Below are 22,556 nucleotides of genomic sequence, written 5' to 3'. Positions count from 1 at the left end.
TTGCTTCTACGAATTCATAATTGAAATAACTAAAAAATACTTCTAAAGAGTTTTATAGAATTATATTAAATTGAAAGTGTTTTTGTTGAATTTTAGTATATTTTCGATGATAGGCTAATATAAGTAGTACCTTGTGACTATAGCTAAATCCGACTAAGTCTTCTACAATCACTAATATTACAATAATTATTATTTTAGCCTTCAATAGAGTTCATCCGAATATGATCAGATTATATTACGAAGGCATAATATTTCAAAAATTATTTTTAATCATAATTGAGTACCATTAGTTACTTTCTGGTGCTCGTTAGGATTTTATTGATCCGTGTTTCGAATTCATTTAGGTTGTTGATAAATTGAATTGATATGCTGTTGCAATGAATTGTAAAGGAAAACGCAGGAGCTAATCAGGGGATACATCTAGTACACGATGTACCTCCGTATGATTTAGGGAGGAAAGTGGATCGATTATTGAACAAAAAGGTCATTTGGCGTCCTTACCACCTTACTTATTAGCTTATCAAAGCAAAAGACCTGCACTTGCTACCCTACTTTGGAGTGGGTAGAATATCACTGCTTATTATAAGTGGGTGGAAGGGATGTTAAATCGAAGGATCCAAGTGCGCATCATTGAATTCGAGCCTAACGCGGGCCTCGGCTTTATTTCTTCACAAAGAATTAACGATTTCTCAATTAATACAATTGGATTGTATAAATACTAATAATATGATAGAAGGCTATTGTCACCGCGGGTGGGGGAAACAGCCTCTCTTTCACGTCAAAGGTAATTAATTGGTCAAATTTCACGAACTAACCCTAATGTGAACAGATTTTGGATTTGTTTCTTTTAATCTCTACGCGGGGTGAAAATCGAAAATGGGACCAGTCGTATGAAATCTCTTACTTCGTAGAGAGGCACCCACTATCAACTAGTAGTCTAGGGTGGTGATATGTCACATACGGAAGGTTGCAGAAAGATTGCTGACTGCAGACTGGATATCTGGAATAATGTTGCTTTTGGATGCAAGCCCGTTGCGCTTTAGTCACGAGCTATCTTGAAGCCGTTGGCTTTCTCGTTCAAGTGGAGATGCTTTTATCATGAGCTTTATGCATTCTCATTTCTGATTTATACAGCTCAGTCGGCACAGAGCAATGTGTCAAGAACGTCAAAGTTGGCGAAGAGAAACCCCGTTTTCTCTAGTTCTATCAATTCCTCTTGCACATACACTTCAATGCTTTCCCAGAAGACAATCATTATCGGGCCTACAGCTGCTATAATATCGACTTTAGTTTGCTATATCACCGTCTTATCTGTCTATCGTCTGTTTCTACATCCTTTGGCCAAATTTCCAGGTCTTAAGCTCGCTGCTCTTACAAAATGGTATGAATTCTACTTCGACCTGCTGAAAGGCCATGGGGGGTAATTTGCCTGGGAAATACAGCGAATGCATGAAATATATGGTAAGTAAAATGCTGCCAAATTCAATCATAATCGATATCGTTATCGATGAAAGCTAACTGGCTAGGACCTATTGTTAGAATAAATCCATTTGAGCTCCACGTACAAGACCCTGACTGGTTTGACACACTGTACGCTGGAAATCCTACCAGAAGGGATAAATATCCGCCAGCTGCAAGTATGGCTGGCGCACCTTTGGGCAGTGAGTAGTTGTCCAATTTGGAGACAATCAATTTTATCTGACCGCCTGCCGCAGCTTTTGGCACAGTTGAGCATGATATCCATAGAAAACGTCGTGCTGCCAATAGTCATTTACTCTCTACACGTGCGATATCCGATGCCCACCCTTTGATACTGGATCAAGTACGAATCCTCTCGGACCAATTTGAACGGTATTTGAGTACGAAAGAAATAATTGACCTTCGCGTTACTTTCCTCGCCTTCACCACAGATACAATCACAAGGTATGCGCTCGGGGAAAATAAGAATCTTCAAGAAAACAAGACGCTTGCAGTCGACTGGAGCGCAACAATAAGGGCTGTTGCCAGAATAACGCCGCCGATGAAGCAGTTTCCCTGGATGATGGCCGTAGCTCTTTACATTTCTATCAAAATTATAAGATTCTTCATGCCTGAACTATCCAGACTAGTGCATTATCATGCTGTGAGTACCATTTCCTGGATAAAGAAATTTACTTCTCAGTACTGACACGATGGTTCTATGCTATAGGAAATGCGAGCTTTTGCCGAGCGATTTTTATCCCAGCAACAGGCGAGCCAAGAAAAGCAGAAAATTCTTGAAACTTCTTTTAATATGGCCTTGTTTCAATGCATATCGGATAGCAATCTACCAGCTCATGAGAAATCGGCAAAACGACTTGCTCACGAAGCAGTTGTGGTGATATCCGCAGCAGCCGAAACCACATCTCGCGCTCTGAGCATCGCCATGTTCTATATACTGTCTGGCCGTCAAATTTTAAGACGATTACGGGATGAAATAGATATAGCAATGCCCGATTACTCCATCTCACCATCCGCAAAAGCTTTAGAAGGGCTTCCTTACTTGGTATCATACAGTCATCCAATCCTTTCATTTGAGCTACAACTCACAAGAATAGGTTGCAACCGTCAAGGAGGCATTACGAATATCTGCAATTATCACATCAAGAATGCCATTAATGGCTCATACTGAGCTGGCTTATAAGAATTGGAAGATACCACCAATGGCAGGTCCTGCATTTTTTCCTTTTGTAATCGAGTAATTGGTTGGCTGACTCATCGTAAGACGCCTACAAGCATGACGATTCACGATATTCTACTTGATCCTAATATATATGAGAATACACACAAATTTAATCCAAATCGCTGGTTGGGAGAAGATCCTGTCCCAGAACGTTACTTTGTGCCCTTTGGGAAGGGTACTCGGATGTGTCAGGGAATGAGGTATGCTACTGCTACGATTTTTCCTTGATCAAAACTGACTTTTGGTAACTTCTCAAGATTTGCCTATACCGAGTTATACGTAGTGCTAGCTACATTGCTAAGAAGATATGAACTACAGCTACATGATACCTTGCGAGAACGTGATGTTGAATCTGTCCGGGATTGTTTCATCGGAGAGCCACATCCAGATAGTCTTGGGGTCAGAGTAAAGATCCTTGGCAAAAGACTGTAAAAGGTTAAATTTGACGATGAATTGGGAGGAAGCGTCGTTGTATGAATGATCGTCATGAAGCATGACACGGGGAGGACGCATATAGATCCATAAATTGACATGTTCTTACAGTTCGCTTGATGACATATGATAACCGGCGGAATTTTGTCTGCCCTTTGACGGATGTAAATCTCGCATTTTTTCAACAGTTGTATCTCTTGATACCCGTATTCATTTGAAAAATTGGCCATGCGCTAGCAAGAATTATTACTTTAAGGTTGTTTTAAAGCCAATTGGATTCCCTCTAAATGCTTCAAAATAGAAGTATCTAATCAGAAATATAAGACATCCGATGAATAATCCATTAAAAAAACGAATCAAACAACTCCGGTGGTTATTGCAACCCTAACTTACAAGAAACTCAAACAATTAATCCTTGCTAGTGCATGGCCAATTTTTCAAATGAATACCGTAGATGCCAAACTTTGATATTCATGATTCAGTGATGTATTTGATACTTGATATATTCATACCGGCGATCGTATTCATTTGGAAAATTCGTCCAAAGCTAGCAAGGATTATTACTTTAAGGTTGTTTTAAAGCCAATTGGATTCCCTCTAAATGCTTCAAAATTGAAGTATCTAATCAGAAATATAAGACATCCGATGAATAATCCATTGATATAACGAATTAAACAGCTCCAGCGTTTTCCACAACCCTAACCCACAACGAGCTTAAATCTTCAATCCTTGCTAGCTTTGGACGAACTTTCCAAATGAATACGGTAATAGAAATCGTGGTCAAGGCTGCATAGCTAAATCGCTCCTCGGCCGTCTGACCAAAGTGATTGAAAACAACAAACTAGCCCTGCTTCTCAGAAATAATAAAATTAACGTAACTCACTAAAGCAGGCGTCACATTCGCTCCATATCACCGCTAGCTTTTCCCCTGGTAGTGCCCTCAAATTCGTTCTCCGCACTTAGCGCTCTGTCGGACCATCTTCCTAAAAGTCTCATGCAGTGATCGTCAGAAACACCTTGATATCGGGCGAAAAGCAACCTTGAGTTAGCTGACGAATCATTAACGGCTTGGGCAAGCATTTCCAACACTTAAAGACCTCGAAGGCTGGAACACAATCACTTTTGGCTTGAACCTCTTAAAATCTTTGAATTTGGCAAGCAAGATTCCTCAATATGAATCTTGTTATGAAAGCCAATGGCAACGGATCACTCAAGAATGTCCCCGCTGATCTCGATAACTTCACCAATGGAAAGAATGCGGATATAATTTGTCCAATTAGATATATTTACGATTATCTCCCTCAGAAGCCAAAGTGGTTGCAGGCACAACAAGTCACTCTCAATGACCTGCTGCAACTACAATCAGTCGAAATACAGGGGAATACCAGGAAAAATAGAATTGCCATCTACCCTGGAGCGGCTCATCTACCAGTTCACACTGGGCTTGGAAATTTTCGACAGAGTAAACACTGGAAAGCAAATGAGAGGGCGACGAGAGAGTTACTCGAGTTATTTGCGCAGGATCAACACTGCAAGGATGCCATGCTAACCAATGGACAATCTATGGCAACTCTTGCCAAACGACAGCTCCGAAGTCCGGTTTTGGATACATATAGTCGCTTTAGCATTTATATGTTTGCAGATGCAAATGAGAACCGAATCCAGCTTCTGGCTCAAAGCGTGATTTTGATTTTCATATTTGATGGTAAGTCGCTTTTCCTAGTTTCGACTTATTCTTTTTGAGCCTATTCTCACAATCTTTAGACATGTGGGAAAATGCATCCTCAAAATTTGTAAGCCCTCCAAGTATATTGTTCAAGTATTCAAGCTTATTGCTCGAAGACCAGCCAGGTGCGAGATGATTTCATTGGACGTATTCAAGGCAATGTCTCCAAGTCTATAGCAGACACTCCACTACAGAGACGAATGCATGAAATCAGGCAAGGATTCTTAGACGGGGATAAGGAAGATGGAGGAAATGCAGGTGCAGAGATACTTCAAGAACTTATTGAGTTTTGTCGTCATGAGCACCCTGAGGGATTTTCATCTGTACGGGAATACCTTGATTATCGTTATGATGACATCGCAAATAGGTAAAACCAGCCATTCCAATTTTCCATGTTTTCTGACAATCTTTCTGGCCAGATTCACGTGGGCGTGTACCAAATTCTCTCTACATCTGAAGGTCGATCTACGTAGTCCAAAACTTCGTCGCCTATTAGGCTACCTTGGTGATCAAATCTCTATTGCCAATGATCTTGCTTCGTACGATAAAGAAGCGAAGCAATTTCTTGAAGGAAGATCGAAGGAGATGATTAATCTAGTACATACTATTATGCAGGTCAATCGTATCAATGGTGTTGCAGCAGCGAAGTCAATGGCTTACGCTATACAGCTCTGGACCGAGAATGAGATTTTAGAAGAGCTGAGAGCCCTGAGTGGCCAGGGACAGCTCAGCGATGAGGAATGGAAGTTGGTGGATGGATGCTTGGTTGCTGCTTCAGGCAATCTTTTGACTTCAATTGTGATATCCAGGTATGGAGGTGAGGAGGCAAAGATAGCCTCGTGATATACAGAACTCATGGAAGTTTATGAATTCGCATTAACATTTTCTACTTTTCTACTGAAATAGCTTCCTTGCACTAAGCTTAAAGAAGTACCAGGTACTAAGTAGTCATGCATGAAAAGAATCTCGGGCTCTTTACAGGTAACTAATAGAAAAAGTTCTGGAAAGCATGTGTGTTGCGATCAATGAACTTTGTAATTCCACGTGTCGGTGATCGTTTGAGTGGAGCATTACATAAGTAGAGAGCTCTCTGTAGTCATAAGAAATTCATGTTTGGAACGATTTCACTCCCTGTCTAATCAATCAACTTGGATATCATCTTCGGAAATTTCTATTATTAAAAGTTTTGATCATCCAACAGCTCAAAACACTTGAATTGACTTAGGTACAAATCATCAATGTGCTCTATAGAATATGAACAATAATATTCGTTATAGTCCCTCCAACATCCGATTAATCTTGCTATCTAGACCCGTAATGTGTACAGCTTATTGGTCAGTTCCAGAAAATTACAAAATTTGCACATGCTCCATGGTTAAGCAAACGTACCTTACAGGCAGTCAACCCCCAGCGCCGTATTATCTTCAGTCTTCACAAAACTGGGAGATCCCGTTGCAAACCCAGGCTTCCAAAAACACCACTTGCAGAGGTAGGAATCATTCATCACTCCTTATTGCGCCAGATATCGTTCCGCCCATCATTAAAAAAAAGATCACCTTAGATATTGGTAGCAGCTAACAACTGCTGTCTCAATCTATCCTCCACATTCATTTCCTGCATTTCCAGACTTTGTTGATGACTTTCGACTTGTTGTGAATTATCAAGTCCAGATTCCTCCACTTGCAATATCTCGGGGCTATTGCTTCCGCTTTTATGATCTTCCAAAGGCTCTGGAGTTTGTTGATAGGGACTTCCGTTTCCATTCTCCTGGTTTGAATTTTGCATGCCTGCAGCCAGTGCTAGTACACCATGAAACCTTGCGCTCTCTTCATTCCCTGCGAGTCTGGCCCTCTCTTCCGCTTCCTTTCTAGCCGCTTGGGTTGGTGCTCTGGTCTTAAGTTCACCAGTCACGCATTGAAGATAATATGGAACCTCAATATTACTCTTGAGGAAGAATAGCTTAAGGTTTCGCGCTTTATCTTTTAGTTGAACTTGATTCCTATCACGCAAAATAGTGCTGACTGATCCTTTATCGCCGTAAAGAGCAAGTATTTGACTCCAATGTGGACCTTTTACCGAATCGAGACCTGCCATCAAGGCATTTTCTTCTTCCGTGCTCCAGGGTCGACGTTGAGATGGCAGTCCAGGTCTGGCTTTCTGTCCCGGATTATTCTTTGCAGCTGCAGCTTGTCTAGCTTTTTCGTAAAGAGCAGAGGTTGATTCTGATTGAGAATGATGAGGTGTAGTTGTAGATGTATTAGTGGTATTATATTGAGTTGAGTAAGTATTAGGTGATTGATTGGGGGGTTGATAGGTAGTTTGATATTGAGATTGACGATATCCTTGAAGTAAATTAGTTAGGGATGGTAAATGAAGTTGGTACAAGCATACCATTTTGTGGAGTAGTCGATTGTTGATATATGCCTGCATCTTCGGGGACATTTTGAGTTGTATGCTCAGCATCAACATTAGTGCCAGCGTATGCAAAAGTATTTCCATTCGATGGACCGCCATTCGAACCCTGCGAATATCCGGTCGAGGTGGGGATCGTGAGCCCATATTTAGACATATAGGGTTCTACCAATGGTCTATAAGCATCCATATGAATATGGGTGGATCTTAGAAAAGAGTCCCAGTTGAAGAGATCACTCAGTTCCTCTGCATATTGGTCAGTATGAGAAAAGTAATGAGGGATAAAATCTTACTAATTTTGGCGGGATCATTTCCTTGATTGATCAAATATACTCTTCTAATATCTAAATCGACAAGTAGTTGTAGCTCATCATCTGTGAGAGGATAGGGATGCCTGTGGGAGAGAAGATTTCGGAATTCTGGAGAAAATATCTCATCTATAAGATCCTCGACAGGTTTGTCAGACTCTTCCATTGATAGTGCTGCAACAATAATTTGTGTCTTCAAGTTCATGAGCAATTGGCCCGATGCTTTCGATATGGCCTCTCCTTCCCGAGTCCAGGTATTGACGAAATGTTCATTGAGTTCATAAAATCCAACCTCTTGTCCACCAAATACACTGGATACAAAAGTCGCATGATTCGCAAGTCTGATAATCTCTCGCTGAGCTGGGTCTATGATATTGAGTTCGTCGGCAGAGAGAAAAGTTGAAGTTCCATAAATTCTTTTTGTTTTATCGAAAAGATCGTTCAATGTTTGGAATGACAGTCCACGAGCAGTATCTCTTTGCGTTACCATTACGACTATCTCATCGTATCCTCCTTCGGAAAGAATGTTCAACATTTGGACAGCCTGAAGATAAATTAGAGCTATCCTTATAGTTTCGTATTGAAGATATCCATACCAGGCATTCCAATGACATTAGACTTATCACCTGCAGAGATAATTGATGATCGGTACGGAGTCGTTCGTAGGCAGCGCGGCTGTTTGGTTGTCGAATCTGAGAATGAGGAGTTTTCGGGGGAGAAAGTGTACTTATATTTGCTTCATGCGATTGGTCTTGGTGGGAGGTATGATCATTCATTTCCATAGTTCCCGCATCTTGATACTCGGCAGAGACATGAGCAACACCGGAGGCAATGATAGCGTCAATATCGAGATCCCCCAGGCCATCATCTACATCATCTGCGGGTGGCATGTCGACAATTTGATTGGCGGAGTCGGGGATGGAAAGTTGTGGTTGCGTTGATTCGAATTCAATCCTCTGCCTCTTTTCTGGCGATTCTAACTCTGTCGATGAAACTCTTCGTTTTAACGCAGACAATTGAGGGGAGGATGGAATATTTTGAGTGGCCTCGAGTTTTATCGGAACATCTGCGAAGATCAGCTGTTAGAATGACGAAGTGAAAGGGGAAAATGGGGTTGGCTTGAATGTAGGTTTCCTCTCGACCTTCATCGTCATGTTCTTCATGAACGTACCATCATTAGTTGAAGCCATTGTCAATGAGTTTATAGATGAATCTGCCATGGTTGAAGTCGCATGAAAATTTGGAAGAGACAACTCTTGTTCTGGATCAGGCAAGATTATTTGTATAGGCGCAACAGAGAATTTTCCATTCGTACCAAATCTAGATTAAACAAGCGTCATTAACTTATCAGTCATGTGATATTTTAGCCCTGAAAATTGAAACCTAAAACCCAATCAGACAAATCTCAACCGTTTAAATGATAGATACACAGAAGGAAGCCACGAATGAAAATTATTCATCAATACAGTCTATTGTGTATGTATTCTGTTGATATTGAAGAAATTTTCTCAACAAAAGCGAATTTCTTGATTGCCATAATTTTTAGTTGCAAATCATCTTGTGGTAGAAGTGATCAACTACAAAAATCATCCATCTACTCGAGTATAGATATTTTCTTCGAGAGAGGCATAAAGGCAAAATTGGCAGTCAAATGCTGGTATACTCAAATACGAGCAAGGAATATCTGTCAGTTTCAGCTACTATTTCGTTTTTGTGTTACTTTATTACCAGAGCCAGAGAGAAATCTATGAGTGGTAGTAAATTGAAAGGGTTCTGTATGTGAGGGATGACATAGTATTTACAGACTTTCACATGGTCACTTGCTTCCATTATCATTCTACACAGAATCTCGGGAATGAGATGAGATTTTGTTGTCGATCTAGTTCATAGTTCATAATTCTTCGTCTCTCGCCCATGCAGACAGCTGTCTTGACCAATACCAGGCGTGTTGATTGTTCCCATTATCATAATTGCCATCTGCTTAGATTTCCCCCCAGTATGGATCAATCCTGCATTGTGATTAAAATATCTCAAGTAACGTTCGCCGATGGAATACATCGCGAACTCTAGTAAAAGGAATTACGTCTGTCCGTATACTTATGAGTTTCTTACCTGCCTAAAAAGTCCTACCAGTCTTACCGTATCTCTTATTTCTTTTGGCAATGGAGGTCTTTGGGAAGTTGAGACTGAGCGCTTCCCCTTTGCCATCTAAGACTCGCAGTCATTTGATTAGAGAATGTTTTCAACGGTACAAAGCATGTGATCTCTCGCGAATCCCCTCATTCGAATAGTCCAGAGTGCAAGGAGGTTGTTGATTTAGAGAGCTCTGCAAACATGCTCTCTTCACCCTCAGCATATTCAAAGGGAAGCTGGATCAAAGATAGACTACCACGGAGAACCTCTTAGGAACTCACTCGCCCCAAGCTTTTCTTCTGCATGAGCGTGTTTGGCCTTGGTTCCACTGCATCTGTCTGAAAATTAACCTCATTCCTTTCACACGATTACCAGATGAGTATAATGACTAATCATACCCAACCAATCCCGTGTAGAATTTGTGTATGGCGGGAAGGAGATGATTATCCCAAAAATGTAGCGTGTCATCAGGTACAACACTCAAAATATCCCAATTACTCAGGTGGGTGAGTAGTCTCATCGCCGAACTGCTGATGCGTACACCGGAAACAAATAAGTCTTGATAGATGAATGATCTCGCGTCGATACGTAGCACCCATCAGTAGACCGTGAATCTTGATCATGAAGCCAGAACTGGTTGGTTTAACCCAAAGGGAACAGCAAGCAGCAAGCAAGTAGAAAAGGGTGTTGAATTAGTAGGTGGTCGTCCATCTAAATTCTTCTGATATCCATAATCCATTGAATGAATGTCCAACTCATCATGTCCACAATTTGACCGAACTAGAGCATGAAGTTGGGCGGGATCCGAATAGTAACCGAATTTTTGACGAAGAAGTACAGATAGTGAGGTATAATGCCACGTTGCTCTTGGTATTTAGAGTTTTCTTGCGAAAGGGGCGATATAAATCAGAATGGATGCGTCGGGCGAAGCAAAGCGATACGTTGTTCTTGAGGTTTATGAATTCTCAATTCTCAATTCTCAATTCTCCATTGATGGAAAGGCGTCAAGGGAGAGTGAGTCGATCAAAGAAAAACAAAATCTTACCTAATCGTTGAACGGACCTAATAAATCAAGGTTGGCCGCCTCAAGCATGCGCGGAAATTCCTTCCGCTCCCCCATGACCCCAGGAACGGAACGAAATCTGGAGAAATGGAAACGCTTTGATTTCCGTTTGGTTCTCCAGCTTTTTTCTTTCTCCAATCATGGAATGAAACGATAAACCGATGGCTCCTACACATCATGGACTGATTCGGTGTCTATTGTGATGGCGAGATTTTATCACCGAATTTCCGATCATTTTATCGGTGATTAATCTTCAATTGTTCACTGCGACGGTACCTTATGACAAGAAGCTTAAAAGATCGCGGGAACAATGCCACGAAAGTGCGGGGACCGAGGTTGTATTAGCCCGATCGACCGAGCGAGATCTGGAGAGATACAGCGAGAGCAAAGTAAAGAACTCAACGGGATGAGGAAAAAGACCTAGAGGTAGATGTAGGCAGATATAGGTAGATAAATGTAGTTGTCACATTCATGCGTTGGGAGGAGCTAGAGGGGGAGAGAGGCGCGGAATGCACTTGATAAAATCAACACAACATTTACCTACTTGGGTAGCATGGCGAGAAACCCGTGGAACCTTAATTGACTAATCCAGCATATCCATCGTTCAAGGGGGTAGGTACTCGACGACAGGAGTAGAGAGGGTCAGAGTAGTGATAGGACATCAGGATGTACCTTCCCATCCCATCAAAAGATCCCGGCACTAGAAGTCGTAGAGATCTCCGCGAGTGAGGGGTAATTTTGAACTCCCTACGATAGAGCGTATCGTAAATGCAAATGCAAATGCAAATGCAAATGTAAAGGGTGACATATTTGTGGGTGGATCGCTGCTGGGTCCCCACCAACGCGAGCGAGCTCTCCCCTCTTGTGCATCGAACGCCAGACTCGAGCCAACAAGCCAGCGGCCTAGGTAGTGCACGCGCTGATTATTAATTGATGCTTCAAGGGCAAACGGAACTTTGACTCGGAGATGATTGGATGCTGTCGAAAAGTGTCTCTACCCCTACCCCTCAAAATGCCACCGAAAGTGTGGAGCATGAAGCACGCGCGAGGTATTAGGTGGGTGGGTAGGGGAGCACCTCGTCCCTTCCACCCTTCGTTGATAGGAAGTTTGTTTTCTCAGCCTCGTAACAAGGTGGGAAGCTCTGGCAATCATATGAGGGCCAGAATCCTTTCCGTTCCCCCTCTGGTCTTGCTTTTAGGTACATATCCAGAGATTGCCACGGGGTGAAAGGTGGGAATGTATGCAATGGACTTGGAGCTGCATGTTGTCGCGTTGTAGACAGTTCCACACAGCTATCGCTTTCTCCATCGGTTTCTCCCTTCAAAGACAGCACGAGCAAATCAACGTCTCTCAATCTCCATGGGATGTTGCCGCCCAGGAGCTACCACTGCCAGCCTACTAGGTTACCTGGACGGAACCCAGACACGCAAGTCTGGTGTCTCCATAGCTCCCTGAGAAATATTGCCAAGATAACATTCAAATACCCACCCCGCGTCTCACCAGTTTGGCTAATTGTAACAAGAGACCGGGTGAATACCTGCTAGTAGCATGCGTTGCGTAGATACTTGCCGACTATTGATGCCACCACCCCTCCGCCTCCTTCCCTTCAAGGTTGCGTTCGGGTTTAGATATGATTATTAGTTTGGATCTACACTTTGTTATTAATAATTCTCGTGAAAGGAGGCAATTGTCCATTCACTACTACTTAAACCCATTACCCGACCCCTCACCTCGTCTGTTCCCCCATCTCTTTCTTACATTGCTCCTCAACTTTTCACACTTCCAGCAAGTCGACTCACATACCACAATAAAATATACACAAAGACCACTACTTCCCTCAAGCGTCGCAATCACATACCCATCATGACTTCAGTTCAACTCAAAACGCCACTTACTGGCGAATATACTCAGCCCACAGGATTGTATGTTGCTATCCAAACATCCCTCATTATTTACCCCGCACCCGCAGGAAGACATCGAACAAAGGCTAATAGTGTCTTATCACAACAGGTTCATCAACAACGAATGGGTTAAAGGTGTTGACGGAAAGACTTTTGAAGTCATCAATCCTACCACTGAAGAAGTCATCACTTCCGTACACGAAGCCACCGAAAAAGATGTCGACATCGCAGTCGCCGCTGCACGAAAAGCATATGAAGGAGAGTGGAGACATGTTACACCTGAAGGCCGTGGCAAATTACTTGTCAAGTTGGCAGAATTGGTTGAGAAGAATGCCGATTTATTGGCAGCTGTTGAATCGTTAGACAACGGAAAGGCAATCTCAATGGCAAAGGGTGACGTTGCCGCCGTCGCTGGATGTTTAAGATACTATGGTGGATGGGCAGATAAGATTGAAGGAAAGGTTATCGATACCGACCCAGAATACTTCACATACACAAAGCAAGAGCCAGTATGTCATCTCTCGATTTGCAGCCAGACAAACATCAGTTGCTAACACCTCTCTAGATCGGTGTCTGTGGTCAAATTATTCCATGGAATTTCCCATTGCTTATGTGGTCATGGAAGATTGGTCCCGCTGTCGCAACTGGTAACACTGTCGTTCTTAAAACTGCTGAACAAACCCCTCTCTCCGCACTTGTTGCCGCAAACCTCATCAAGGAAGCTGGTTTCCCTCCAGGAGTGGTTAACATCATTTCGGGTTTCGGAAAGATCGCAGGTGCAGCCATCGCATCTCACATGGATGTTGACAAGGTCGCTTTCACTGGTTCTACCGTTGTCGGTCGTCAAATCATGAAGGCTGCTGCTGGATCCAACTTGAAGAAGGTCACACTTGAACTCGGAGGTAAATCACCAAATATCGTTTTCAATGATGCCGATATCGAGAACGCTATCTCCTGGGTGAACTTTGGTATCTTCTTCAACCACGGACAAACTTGCTGTGCTGGTTCAAGAGTTTACGTTCAAGATGGTATCTACGACAAATTCGTTGAGAGTTTCAAGGCTCGTGCCATCGCCAACAAGGTCGGAGACCCATTCCACCACGAAACATTCCAAGGCCCACAAGTCTCCCAACTTCAATATGATCGTATCATGGGTTACATTGATGAGGGTAAGAAGTCCGGTGCCACCGTTGTTACTGGAGGTGAGAGACACGGTGACAAGGGATACTTCATTCAACCCACTATCTTCTCTGATGTTACTGAAGATATGAAGATCATGCAAGAGGAGATTTTCGGACCTGTTTGCTCCATCGCCAAGTTCTCCACCGAGGAGGAGATTATCAAGATCGGTAACGGCTCCAACTACGGTTTAGCCTCCGCCGTCCACACCCAGAACCTCAACACTGCTCTCCGTGTATCCAATGCTCTTAAGGCAGGTACAGTCTGGGTCAACTGCTATAACATGTTACACCACCAAGTACCATTCGGTGGATACAAAGAATCCGGCATTGGACGCGAGTTGGGTGAAGCAGCTTTGAGCAATTACACACAAACCAAGTCTGTAAGAATCAGATTGGGTGACGCTCTCTTCGGTTAAGGATTTTTTAATCAAGCAAATAGTATTTTAATTTGTACAATTTTGGGGGTTTTAAGGGCAATATGAGCCTGGTTACGGTTCTTTGGTAGTATTAGCGTTTATGAATGAAATCACATGTCCATGAAATCAAAATGATAATGCTTTCTTGTTTTTCGTACAATGTCAACATTAATGTATGTGGTTCCATCAGTAATATCTCGTTCTACAGTTTATACGGCCGACATGATATGTGACAAAAATAATGCCGATGTAAGATGCATCAATATCCCTCCCGGTCGCTTAACCTTAATATAACATGTGTATGGAATTTGCGATTACAGGGATTGATGTGTTCATCAGTCTTGCCTTTGTTGTAGATTTGACGGAGCTATCGCAGCATCCACAACAGCTCTTTTAAGCTTTGGGCTTCAAAGAACCAACCCCGCTTCTCAAAGGGATTTCGATAAGGCGGTCCGGTAGAAGGCATTTTGGTATGACGCCAAAGGCGTTCACATGCTCTTCCGCCAAGCATCCACATGGCACTGCATAGGTAGGTAAGCTTCGATTATATCGCATAACCGTATCTTCTACCAAATATGCATGTAGACGGTCCAGCCACAAAACGGCTGTGAGGGCGGCTACCTGAAGAAGCTCTAATCAATGTCCGAGAGCATACCTACATTGTCAAGCCGGTCGTTTGCAAGGACGCTACACCTCGTTCATCAATCGCCCAGTCAATTATAGCCAATAGGTAGAGTTCATCGTGTGATTGATCTTTGATTGCATAAATCTATCCTCGATCTGGTCAAGAGGTAAGGATGAAGCTCGAGTAACCCCGAGTAGCTCAAGTGAGCAACTGATAAGAATACCAATCCTGAAGGAAAGTTACCAAGTTGGCACTTAGAGTTTGGAGCTTCCATCGCAAGGCAATTACGTATAAGTAACAGCTTGTCGTCATTTCTACCAAATCCCCATAGTACACAAACAATGTACTACTGGTATGCGTAGGTATAAATGAGCGTGGAATATCTTGGATCCCGAACATCACCATCCTATACTACCTACGTTCCCAAATATCTTCCTGCATAGTATCATTCTATGCTTTTATAACTTATAATACCATCAAAAAACTTACTTCGCCGCGAAAGTTGTCGCAAACGAAGCTCTAACTTTACCCCGCATTTCCCAACTGCATCCAGCTCTTGAAGCTTATCGCGAACTCGTTTCGAGAAGCTTTAGATCAGAGAAAGTCTTTCGCACAAAGGAATGACTCGAGGTGCTGAAAGCAATGATATAATACACAGCTAATGACGACAATCATCACAGTTTAGATCTTTTGTTCGGATACTTGGCACGAGAATTGAGATCGTTCTGGAAGGCATTTTCCAACACTTCATTCTTCACACGAATTCAATTGTTAAGACTACCTTGGATGCAATTTTGGGCTCCAAACACCAATTGGGCTATTCAATCTTCATTACCTAGCTACAACCACTATTGAAATGGCTTTGGTAGCTGCACTATTTCTGCTATCCATGACTTCACTCTCCAAAGCTCAGTCAAACATGGTACCCATAACATGGTCTTCCATTGTTTACACGTATTATGGGGAAATCACCCCTACGATGATCAATGTCACTTCTCCTGTTCTTACACCTCTTGGAGCTAGTCAACTCTATAACTCGGGATCTGTCATTCGCGACCGTTACCTAAATTCTACCTCAACACAACTTACCCTTGGTCTACCCGTCAACGGCCTAAGTGATCAATATATTGTCAATAACCAATTGCAAGTGTGGAGTACCAGTGATGAGTATATCGTTGGGAGTGCGCAAGCTTTTATGCAAGGACTTTATCCTCCCGTGACGGGTGTACAAGGAGTAGATAGTGTATGTTTCATATCTCAATTTCCCTTCTTTTCTATGTCTCCCTATCCCTCAGTCTCATGATATCAGTTTATCGTTGTTTACTGTTCTTGTGATCTGAGTTGTTACTGATATGAAGACGTGTTGTGATGATAGATTCTGGCCAATGGATCCGTCATCAACTATCCACTAGGTGGTTATCAATATCCCAATATTCAATCGCTGAGTTCAATGGATTATAACTACATTTGGTAGATATCTCACCTTCTATTTATCATCCATCTTCCTCATTTATGGAATGTCTGCTGATATATATACAGGATTGCGGGGAATGACCAATGTAGAACCTACGACATGGCAACAAAATTCATAAAGACATCTCCGAATTCCAATTCTATGATGGCTAGCACTGATGAATTTTATCTCTCTCTTGCAAACACCTTTTTCGCCGGAATCGATAGCTCTCTACTTAATTATGGCAACGCAATCAACCTTTATTACTATGCACTTTACCAATATAATCATAATAGCTCTATCTATGACATGACCAATTCATTCGGTCTTCTGGAGACTCTGAATGGTTTTGCATCAGAACAGGCTATCTCTTTCAATACACCTAGCACAGGATCCAGTATTCAATATATAGCAGGTCAAACTTTTGCCTCCAAAATTATCCAACAGTTTCAACAGACCATTTCGAGCTCTGGGGTCAGCGACAAACTATCCCTTTACTTTGGTTCCTACGAACCAATGTTGGCCTTCTTTTACCTCTCATCCCTCTCAACCTCAGATCTCACAAGGAGGCGTTTCTCCAGATTGCCAGAATATGGAAGTATGATGGCCTTTGAGCTATTCAGTTATGTTGAAGAAGGACAATCTAATTCATCCAATTCATTCCCAGAAGCGACTGAATTATGGGTTAGGTTTTTGTTCAGAAATGGAACCTCGGATACCAACCCTTTGATATCTTATCCCCTTTTCAATCTTGGCAATTCAGAAATCGACATCAAGTACAATGATTTTGTCGCCGAAATCGGAAAGTTTGCTATCAATGATTTGAACGCCTGGTGCAGCTCCTGTGGCTCTATCTCGTTATTCTGCGCAGCCATTCTCAGTAACGAGCCTTCCAATTCCGCTTCAAACAATACTAAAACTTTTGGTTCAAAGGGTGTCAACGGTGTAGTTGGTGGCATTATTGGGGCAGTTGTTACATTGGTAGTTGTGATGCTTATTGCATCAATTCTTGCAATATTTGGGTTCAGAATGCACCGTCACGACAAGACGATTTCCAACTCTGCAGGAGGAGTTGGAATTGCGAAACGAGGCTCGTCCGCGAGTGGGGGTGGTTTTAAAGGTCCCGAGAAGCTCGCGTCCGACACAGATCTTAATATAGTAAAAGGACCTGGAGTTGGTGCTACCACGAGACACGAAAGAGTCGGCAGTTGGGAAATGGGCAATGCATCTAGTAATAATGCCAACAGTGCCGAAGGAGCTGGACTGAGACAGGAGAGAGTAGTGAGTACCGCGGACTACAGCAGGAGAAGCGAAGACGGAATCGGAAACCACAATCCTTGGGGGAAGGGTGTCCAGAGTGAAGACTATGTTTAATACGTGGCACTCTTTTGTGTATTCCATGCAGGAGGGATCTTGTCCTGCATCACATTAGCCTTTGCCAAAATCGTGGTGTTTGAGGAGTCTTGACTGTAAGTGTGGAGTTGACAGTCAGCATAGATGAAAAGATATTGTGATCGCCTGATATCAATCAAGTAAGCCCAAGAAGTTAGAGGATGTTAGTTTCAGGAGACAAATATGATAGACCAATACCATACTTTCTCTCTCTGTTTCCCGATCCACAATACTGCGTTCTATCTATTCTTCTACATAAATCAGGACTGTTTTAGAAATGGCGAATAACTTTTAGGTCAAGATGAAGTTTCTCTGGAATTACAATCCATTTTGTATGATATGCTTAACAAAACAGCTAAAATTTGACTGCACATTATTTTTATAGAATGCCTTGCCCAAAATGGCATGCTAAGTACATGAACTTGTGGAAGCGAAACTCTTGAAACAGAACATTGTGCCAGGGGTTGCTCTTAGATATGGATAGCTTCTGAGTTACAAGATGTCTATGATAAAGATATATTTTGATAAGTACTAGGAAATCTTGACTTTTGACTTTAACAACTGACGGACAGGAAATTTACTGCTAGCATATGACGCAACTGTAGCATGAGTAGCATGAATGTTGTTTGTAGTTGTTGCTCTGGTAATGGACAACAGCATGCCAAGAATTACCAATTTTCGAAGATCGAAGAATGATGAGTTTGAGATCTTCATGATGGGATTAAAACATGCACTGCTCAAAGACTTACTGACATGACAAGCAACCCAGAAAGGACAATAAAAAACAACCATAGTATTTGAACATCATCGAATAACCATTAATTATTATAATTGACCATGGGTAGCATAGCAGCCTAACTTAAAGCGTGATTTTCCACTACCTGTACAAAGGGAAATTCCATGTTTGACTTCATGGTATGGCGATCAAATTTCAATCAAAAATACCCGTAACTCTTGCATTAACAAATAATATTGCTTGAGCGATTTTCAACTCATGGCCAATTCAGGAGAGAAGTGCTCTTAAGAGGGCTCTTGGATGACCGTAAATGGATTTTTTATATCCATTTGTGACAACTCGGAGAACGACGGCAAAGGGCCAAGTTATGACGAGTTAATACGTTATCGGCCGCAAGCTCTTGCGGCTACAATTCGAAACAATCTTCTCGTAGACTTAATCCAGTACTTCGTCCATTCTTCTCGAAAATGAAGAAAATGTTCAGTTGGTAAGGTAATCTGGATTTGACTTCCTCTTATTCAAGTTGTATTGAACACCATCTTGTCTTTCAATACTATTTTTTCTTATTGTCTCTTGAATACTGCCGTGAATATTTGCTCATGGACTTGAGATTCAATGTATTCAAATGCATTCTGTTCTTACGTCTCAAAGATGCGGTTTTATATTTTCCTCTCTTATTTCTGATCAGCTACTTCCACACATCCCTCTTTCATCAATTCTATAATCGTAACATTGGAGGATGTTCAACCACAGGTATCGCCTCTTAGATTTGAAAGTCTCTTGTACCCCAATATAGTGTATAATCATTCAGTTTCTCTACTTTACCAAGAAAGTTCAAGGGCGCCATTAGTACGATCTAGCCCCAAAGCTAGCATTGGTAGGGCAACTAACGACGCAATGAGGCCACACTTCTGAATTTTCCTCAATTATATCTAAAATTTATCATCACACAGAAGATCTCATTCATTTCAAAATTTATATACTGTCGTATCGCCAGAAATCAAATTCATCATCTTTAATACAATATTTCTAGACCAGACATCGGCTTGTCTGTCATCCACCCAAAGTTTCCACCATGATTTCCAAATCCTTTTCCAAAGATGAGACACTATGGATCTCCATAGTTGTGTACATTGTCGTCTTAATGGTAATGGGCATTGTTATCTGGTGGGGGGCTTGCTCTCGACGATCAAGACGCAATAAAATTATGGACGAAGAACAAGCCATCGTTTCCGAAGGCACTGTTAACAGTTCTGGGGTGATGATTGAGAGATAATCAGTGGAATGACGACGTTGAGGTCGTATATTGGGAGATTGCCTACGTTCTTAGACGCTTGTACTGAAGCACTAGAAGCGGAGTGTCAAATTCCAAGTTCCGACACTAATAAGAGGCTCTGAGAATCCGAGGAAGGTAGATCAGTGACAGAGCGTTACTACTAGTGGTTGAGACATGTTGTTGTACCTATTGAAAAGTCCTTTTTTGAGAGAGAGAGAGAGAGAGAGAGAGCTCCAAGCCCCCGCCGCAGCAAAGCGTACATATCGACCTTCTATTTTACGAAAATCATTTTTATCTATTTTACAGAGTCGATGTTCATCAAAATGTTTATATCACGCAATCAAGTTACGTATGTAAAAATCTCCTATTACGATTCTCTCTATCGGCACTAGTCTTTACCCCTGAGCGATGTTCTTTATCAGTCTCGTTTCTGATATTTTCATTCATAGCTATACATTCACTCAATGCAATGCTCCAATTTCGATAGACTATATTTGAATGAATCACGATTCTGCTCTTTATTACAGCACCCTACTGGCAAGAATATGTTGTGCTTACATACTTGGGTCAGAGAGGCTCTTCGATTCGCAACAGCTAATCCAATATGGAAAAATGAATACTCCATCAATAACTGAAATTGCTCATGCCAACGTATCAACAAGGTATGTTTCTCGCGCTTTCGCTTATGATGCACAACGCCTAACGTCAAAAGATCATCGATAATCCTCTTCCCAACTAACATTTACAACTATCATCGACGCTGTATTACTTCATCTGGTATCTTCTCACTAAAGCTAAAGAGATCATGGCATCTTCACAGCAACCAAGATCTATTTCCAGCATTGCGAATTGGGAGTCGTCTCACCTGGACAGGATGTACGTTAAAGACCTTGTGGAGCTTCATCAACAGGATCTAAAGCAACGAGAAGTGATGTCAATGATCCAATGGCAGAGAGTTGAGATGGGAAGCAACCCTAATATGGAAAGAGAGAAGATCTTCGCCGAACATGTCACCAAAATTTGGATTAAAAACGTCATCTTCGTTAGGGAGGGACAGAAGTGTATCATCGCAAATGGTAGATAACAAAACATGCTTACAGTCTACTATTTTCTAACATCATCCAGATATTGGTCACCGCAAGGACTTTTGCTATCCATGGTTTGAAGAGCACTTTGACAGTCGACATCGAAGGTATTGCGTCGATCCGCGTGGCTTAAGCCTCAAGGAAGTTGACCATACAAGCAAGGACCGCAGAGCTTTTATGAAAGACACCCAACACAAAAGCGAGAAAGAATGGCATTTACCACAAAGCCACGATCGCCATTTCTCCAAATTTCCTCGAGGTAAGTCTGAGTTTGAGAAGCTTTCTTTCTTAACTTCCCAACCCGGGTGTGATGTAATAAATTGGGATCCATTTCTAGCCCTTCTCGCTTCCAACACCCCACACAGCTTTTTCAGTCATTGAAGCTAATTTTCCATATGCTGCAGAGATTATCCAAAAAATATTAGGTCAACTTATTCAAATTATTGATGCCGCACTTGTGCCTCGAATCGCGACGACCAATTGGAGAAAATACTTTACCGGCTCACCCCACCACACGACTAGTCGGCAAAAGTATCCATATACGACGACCGAGGTCGGTGTACTCACCACGACTATACATGGCAAACTGATGGTATTACGTAGAGTTCACCAAAGCCCAATAGACGCAACTTGTCTGCGAGTGTGTAAAGCCTGGAACCAAGCAGGGAGTCGATTCCTGTACCGATTCAACTGCTACGATTTCAAGACCAACAATCCGACTAGAGATGCAAGTCCTGGAAATTGGATCGACGGCAACATTTGGCGACCAACTCCGAACAAACCCTATATCATAGCTCAAGATGACTCACCTAGGATCTTCAATGCTAGAATACAGAAGGGCATAAAAGACATTCAGAGACAAGTGGCGATTAAGAAATTAGTAGGATGGGTGTATCACGATCCTTTCTTGCGCTTTTTGTACATGATTGGTGCCAAAAATGCAGCACTTCTTCGCACCCTGTCCTTTTCTGGCGAGGTTCGCTGTCATCAATGCGGGCCGGGACACTTTTGCGATGAGTGTCTTTTCGAGAGCTTTCGGGTTTACATTCCCGTTATGAATGCGCTTTGTCCCAATGTACAGAAATTGATTTTGAATATCAAGACAGATAGCCAAGCGCAGGCCGTCAATACGTTCGTGAGAAAAGTCCGCCACTTTTTCGAGGGAGAACTTCGAAAACTGAGATCTGTTACGGAACTGGTGGTAGAGGATTTGATAGTAGAGGGCTACGAACTACCGGATGGTGATATCAGAAGTGTCTCGATCGCTCAACTGGCAGAGCCAACGGTCACTTATTTCCGAGAAAGAGCTTCTTGATCAGGCAATAGCCAAAGGTCATACATCTACAAGAGATTGATCTAGAGGTGTGATTTTGGGAATCTGGTTTTGGGAACATAATTTCGGGAATCTTTGAAGATATGTGTAGCAGTTGACTCAGGTTCAAGATGTCAATGTAGGGGGCGGGCATATATGGATGTAAATGGAAGGCTTTTGTGATGTATGTTCGACATTGTAGTCGAGGGTTGAGATGGAGGATGATAACTGCGTAGGTGGTAGTAAAATAGTTACCTATCCAATTTTGAATGTGATTATTCACACATGAATCATGGCATCCAATGGCAAGGTTAATACAAGACTGATTAAATATAAACACTAAACAAGTTGACTAACTACTGCCAGTGTTTTTGAGGGAAATAAGGGAGATGAGGGGACGCAG

General features: G+C 42.2%; 6 protein-coding genes across 6 annotated transcripts; 5 read left to right on the top strand and 1 right to left on the bottom strand.

Annotated features, from left to right (window-relative positions):
- The first annotated feature begins 1,083 nt into the window (after nt 1–1,083).
- On the top strand, nt 1,084–2,818 carry BCIN_13g05840 (hypothetical protein). Its single transcript, XM_024696899.1, has 5 exons — nt 1,084–1,402; nt 1,540–1,661; nt 1,716–2,122; nt 2,189–2,524; nt 2,577–2,818. The coding sequence occupies exons 1-5, from the start codon at nt 1,233–1,235 to the stop codon at nt 2,718–2,720; spliced, it is 1,179 nt and encodes a 392-aa protein (XP_024552713.1). The 5' UTR covers nt 1,084–1,232; the 3' UTR covers nt 2,721–2,818.
- A 1,059-nt stretch (nt 2,819–3,877) lies between these two features.
- Bcstc3 lies at nt 3,878–5,795 on the top strand. Its single transcript, XM_024696898.1, has 4 exons — nt 3,878–4,838; nt 4,898–4,926; nt 4,976–5,226; nt 5,279–5,795. The coding sequence occupies exons 1-4, from the start codon at nt 4,307–4,309 to the stop codon at nt 5,700–5,702; spliced, it is 1,236 nt and encodes a 411-aa protein (XP_024552712.1). The 5' UTR covers nt 3,878–4,306; the 3' UTR covers nt 5,703–5,795.
- A 196-nt stretch (nt 5,796–5,991) lies between these two features.
- On the bottom strand, nt 5,992–8,885 carry Bctbf1. Its single transcript, XM_024696897.1, has 5 exons — nt 8,751–8,885; nt 8,176–8,645; nt 7,565–8,123; nt 7,251–7,517; nt 5,992–7,201 (listed from the first exon to the last, which is right to left on the bottom strand). Exons 1-5 carry the CDS (start codon nt 8,797–8,799, stop codon nt 6,417–6,419), a joined length of 2,130 nt encoding a protein of 709 aa, XP_024552711.1. The 5' UTR covers nt 8,800–8,885; the 3' UTR covers nt 5,992–6,416.
- A 3,501-nt stretch (nt 8,886–12,386) lies between these two features.
- BCIN_13g05810 (hypothetical protein) lies at nt 12,387–14,389 on the top strand. Its single transcript, XM_001554664.2, has 3 exons — nt 12,387–12,698; nt 12,787–13,186; nt 13,243–14,389. The coding sequence occupies exons 1-3, from the start codon at nt 12,640–12,642 to the stop codon at nt 14,272–14,274; spliced, it is 1,491 nt and encodes a 496-aa protein (XP_001554714.1). The 5' UTR covers nt 12,387–12,639; the 3' UTR covers nt 14,275–14,389.
- Nucleotides 14,390–15,178: 789 nt separating this feature from the next.
- Nucleotides 15,179–18,000, top strand: BCIN_13g05800 (hypothetical protein). The gene is made up of 3 exons (XM_024696896.1): nt 15,179–16,142; nt 16,275–16,369; nt 16,439–18,000. The coding sequence occupies exons 1-3, from the start codon at nt 15,756–15,758 to the stop codon at nt 17,724–17,726; spliced, it is 1,770 nt and encodes a 589-aa protein (XP_024552710.1). The 5' UTR covers nt 15,179–15,755; the 3' UTR covers nt 17,727–18,000.
- Nucleotides 18,001–19,435: 1,435 nt separating this feature from the next.
- Nucleotides 19,436–22,518, top strand: BCIN_13g05790 (hypothetical protein). Its single transcript, XM_024696895.1, has 5 exons — nt 19,436–20,105; nt 20,206–20,418; nt 20,469–20,832; nt 20,882–21,100; nt 21,246–22,518. The coding sequence occupies exons 3-5, from the start codon at nt 20,562–20,564 to the stop codon at nt 22,154–22,156; spliced, it is 1,401 nt and encodes a 466-aa protein (XP_024552709.1). The 5' UTR covers nt 19,436–20,105; nt 20,206–20,418; nt 20,469–20,561; the 3' UTR covers nt 22,157–22,518.
- The last annotated feature ends 38 nt before the right edge of the window (nt 22,519–22,556 follow it).

Source organism: Botrytis cinerea, chromosome 13, assembly GCF_000143535.2.
Source record: "Botrytis cinerea B05.10 chromosome 13, complete sequence".
NCBI lineage: Eukaryota > Fungi > Ascomycota > Leotiomycetes > Helotiales > Sclerotiniaceae > Botrytis > Botrytis cinerea.
The sequence above is the reverse complement of the archived record's forward strand: the minus strand, read 5'-3'. Positions and strand labels throughout refer to the sequence as shown.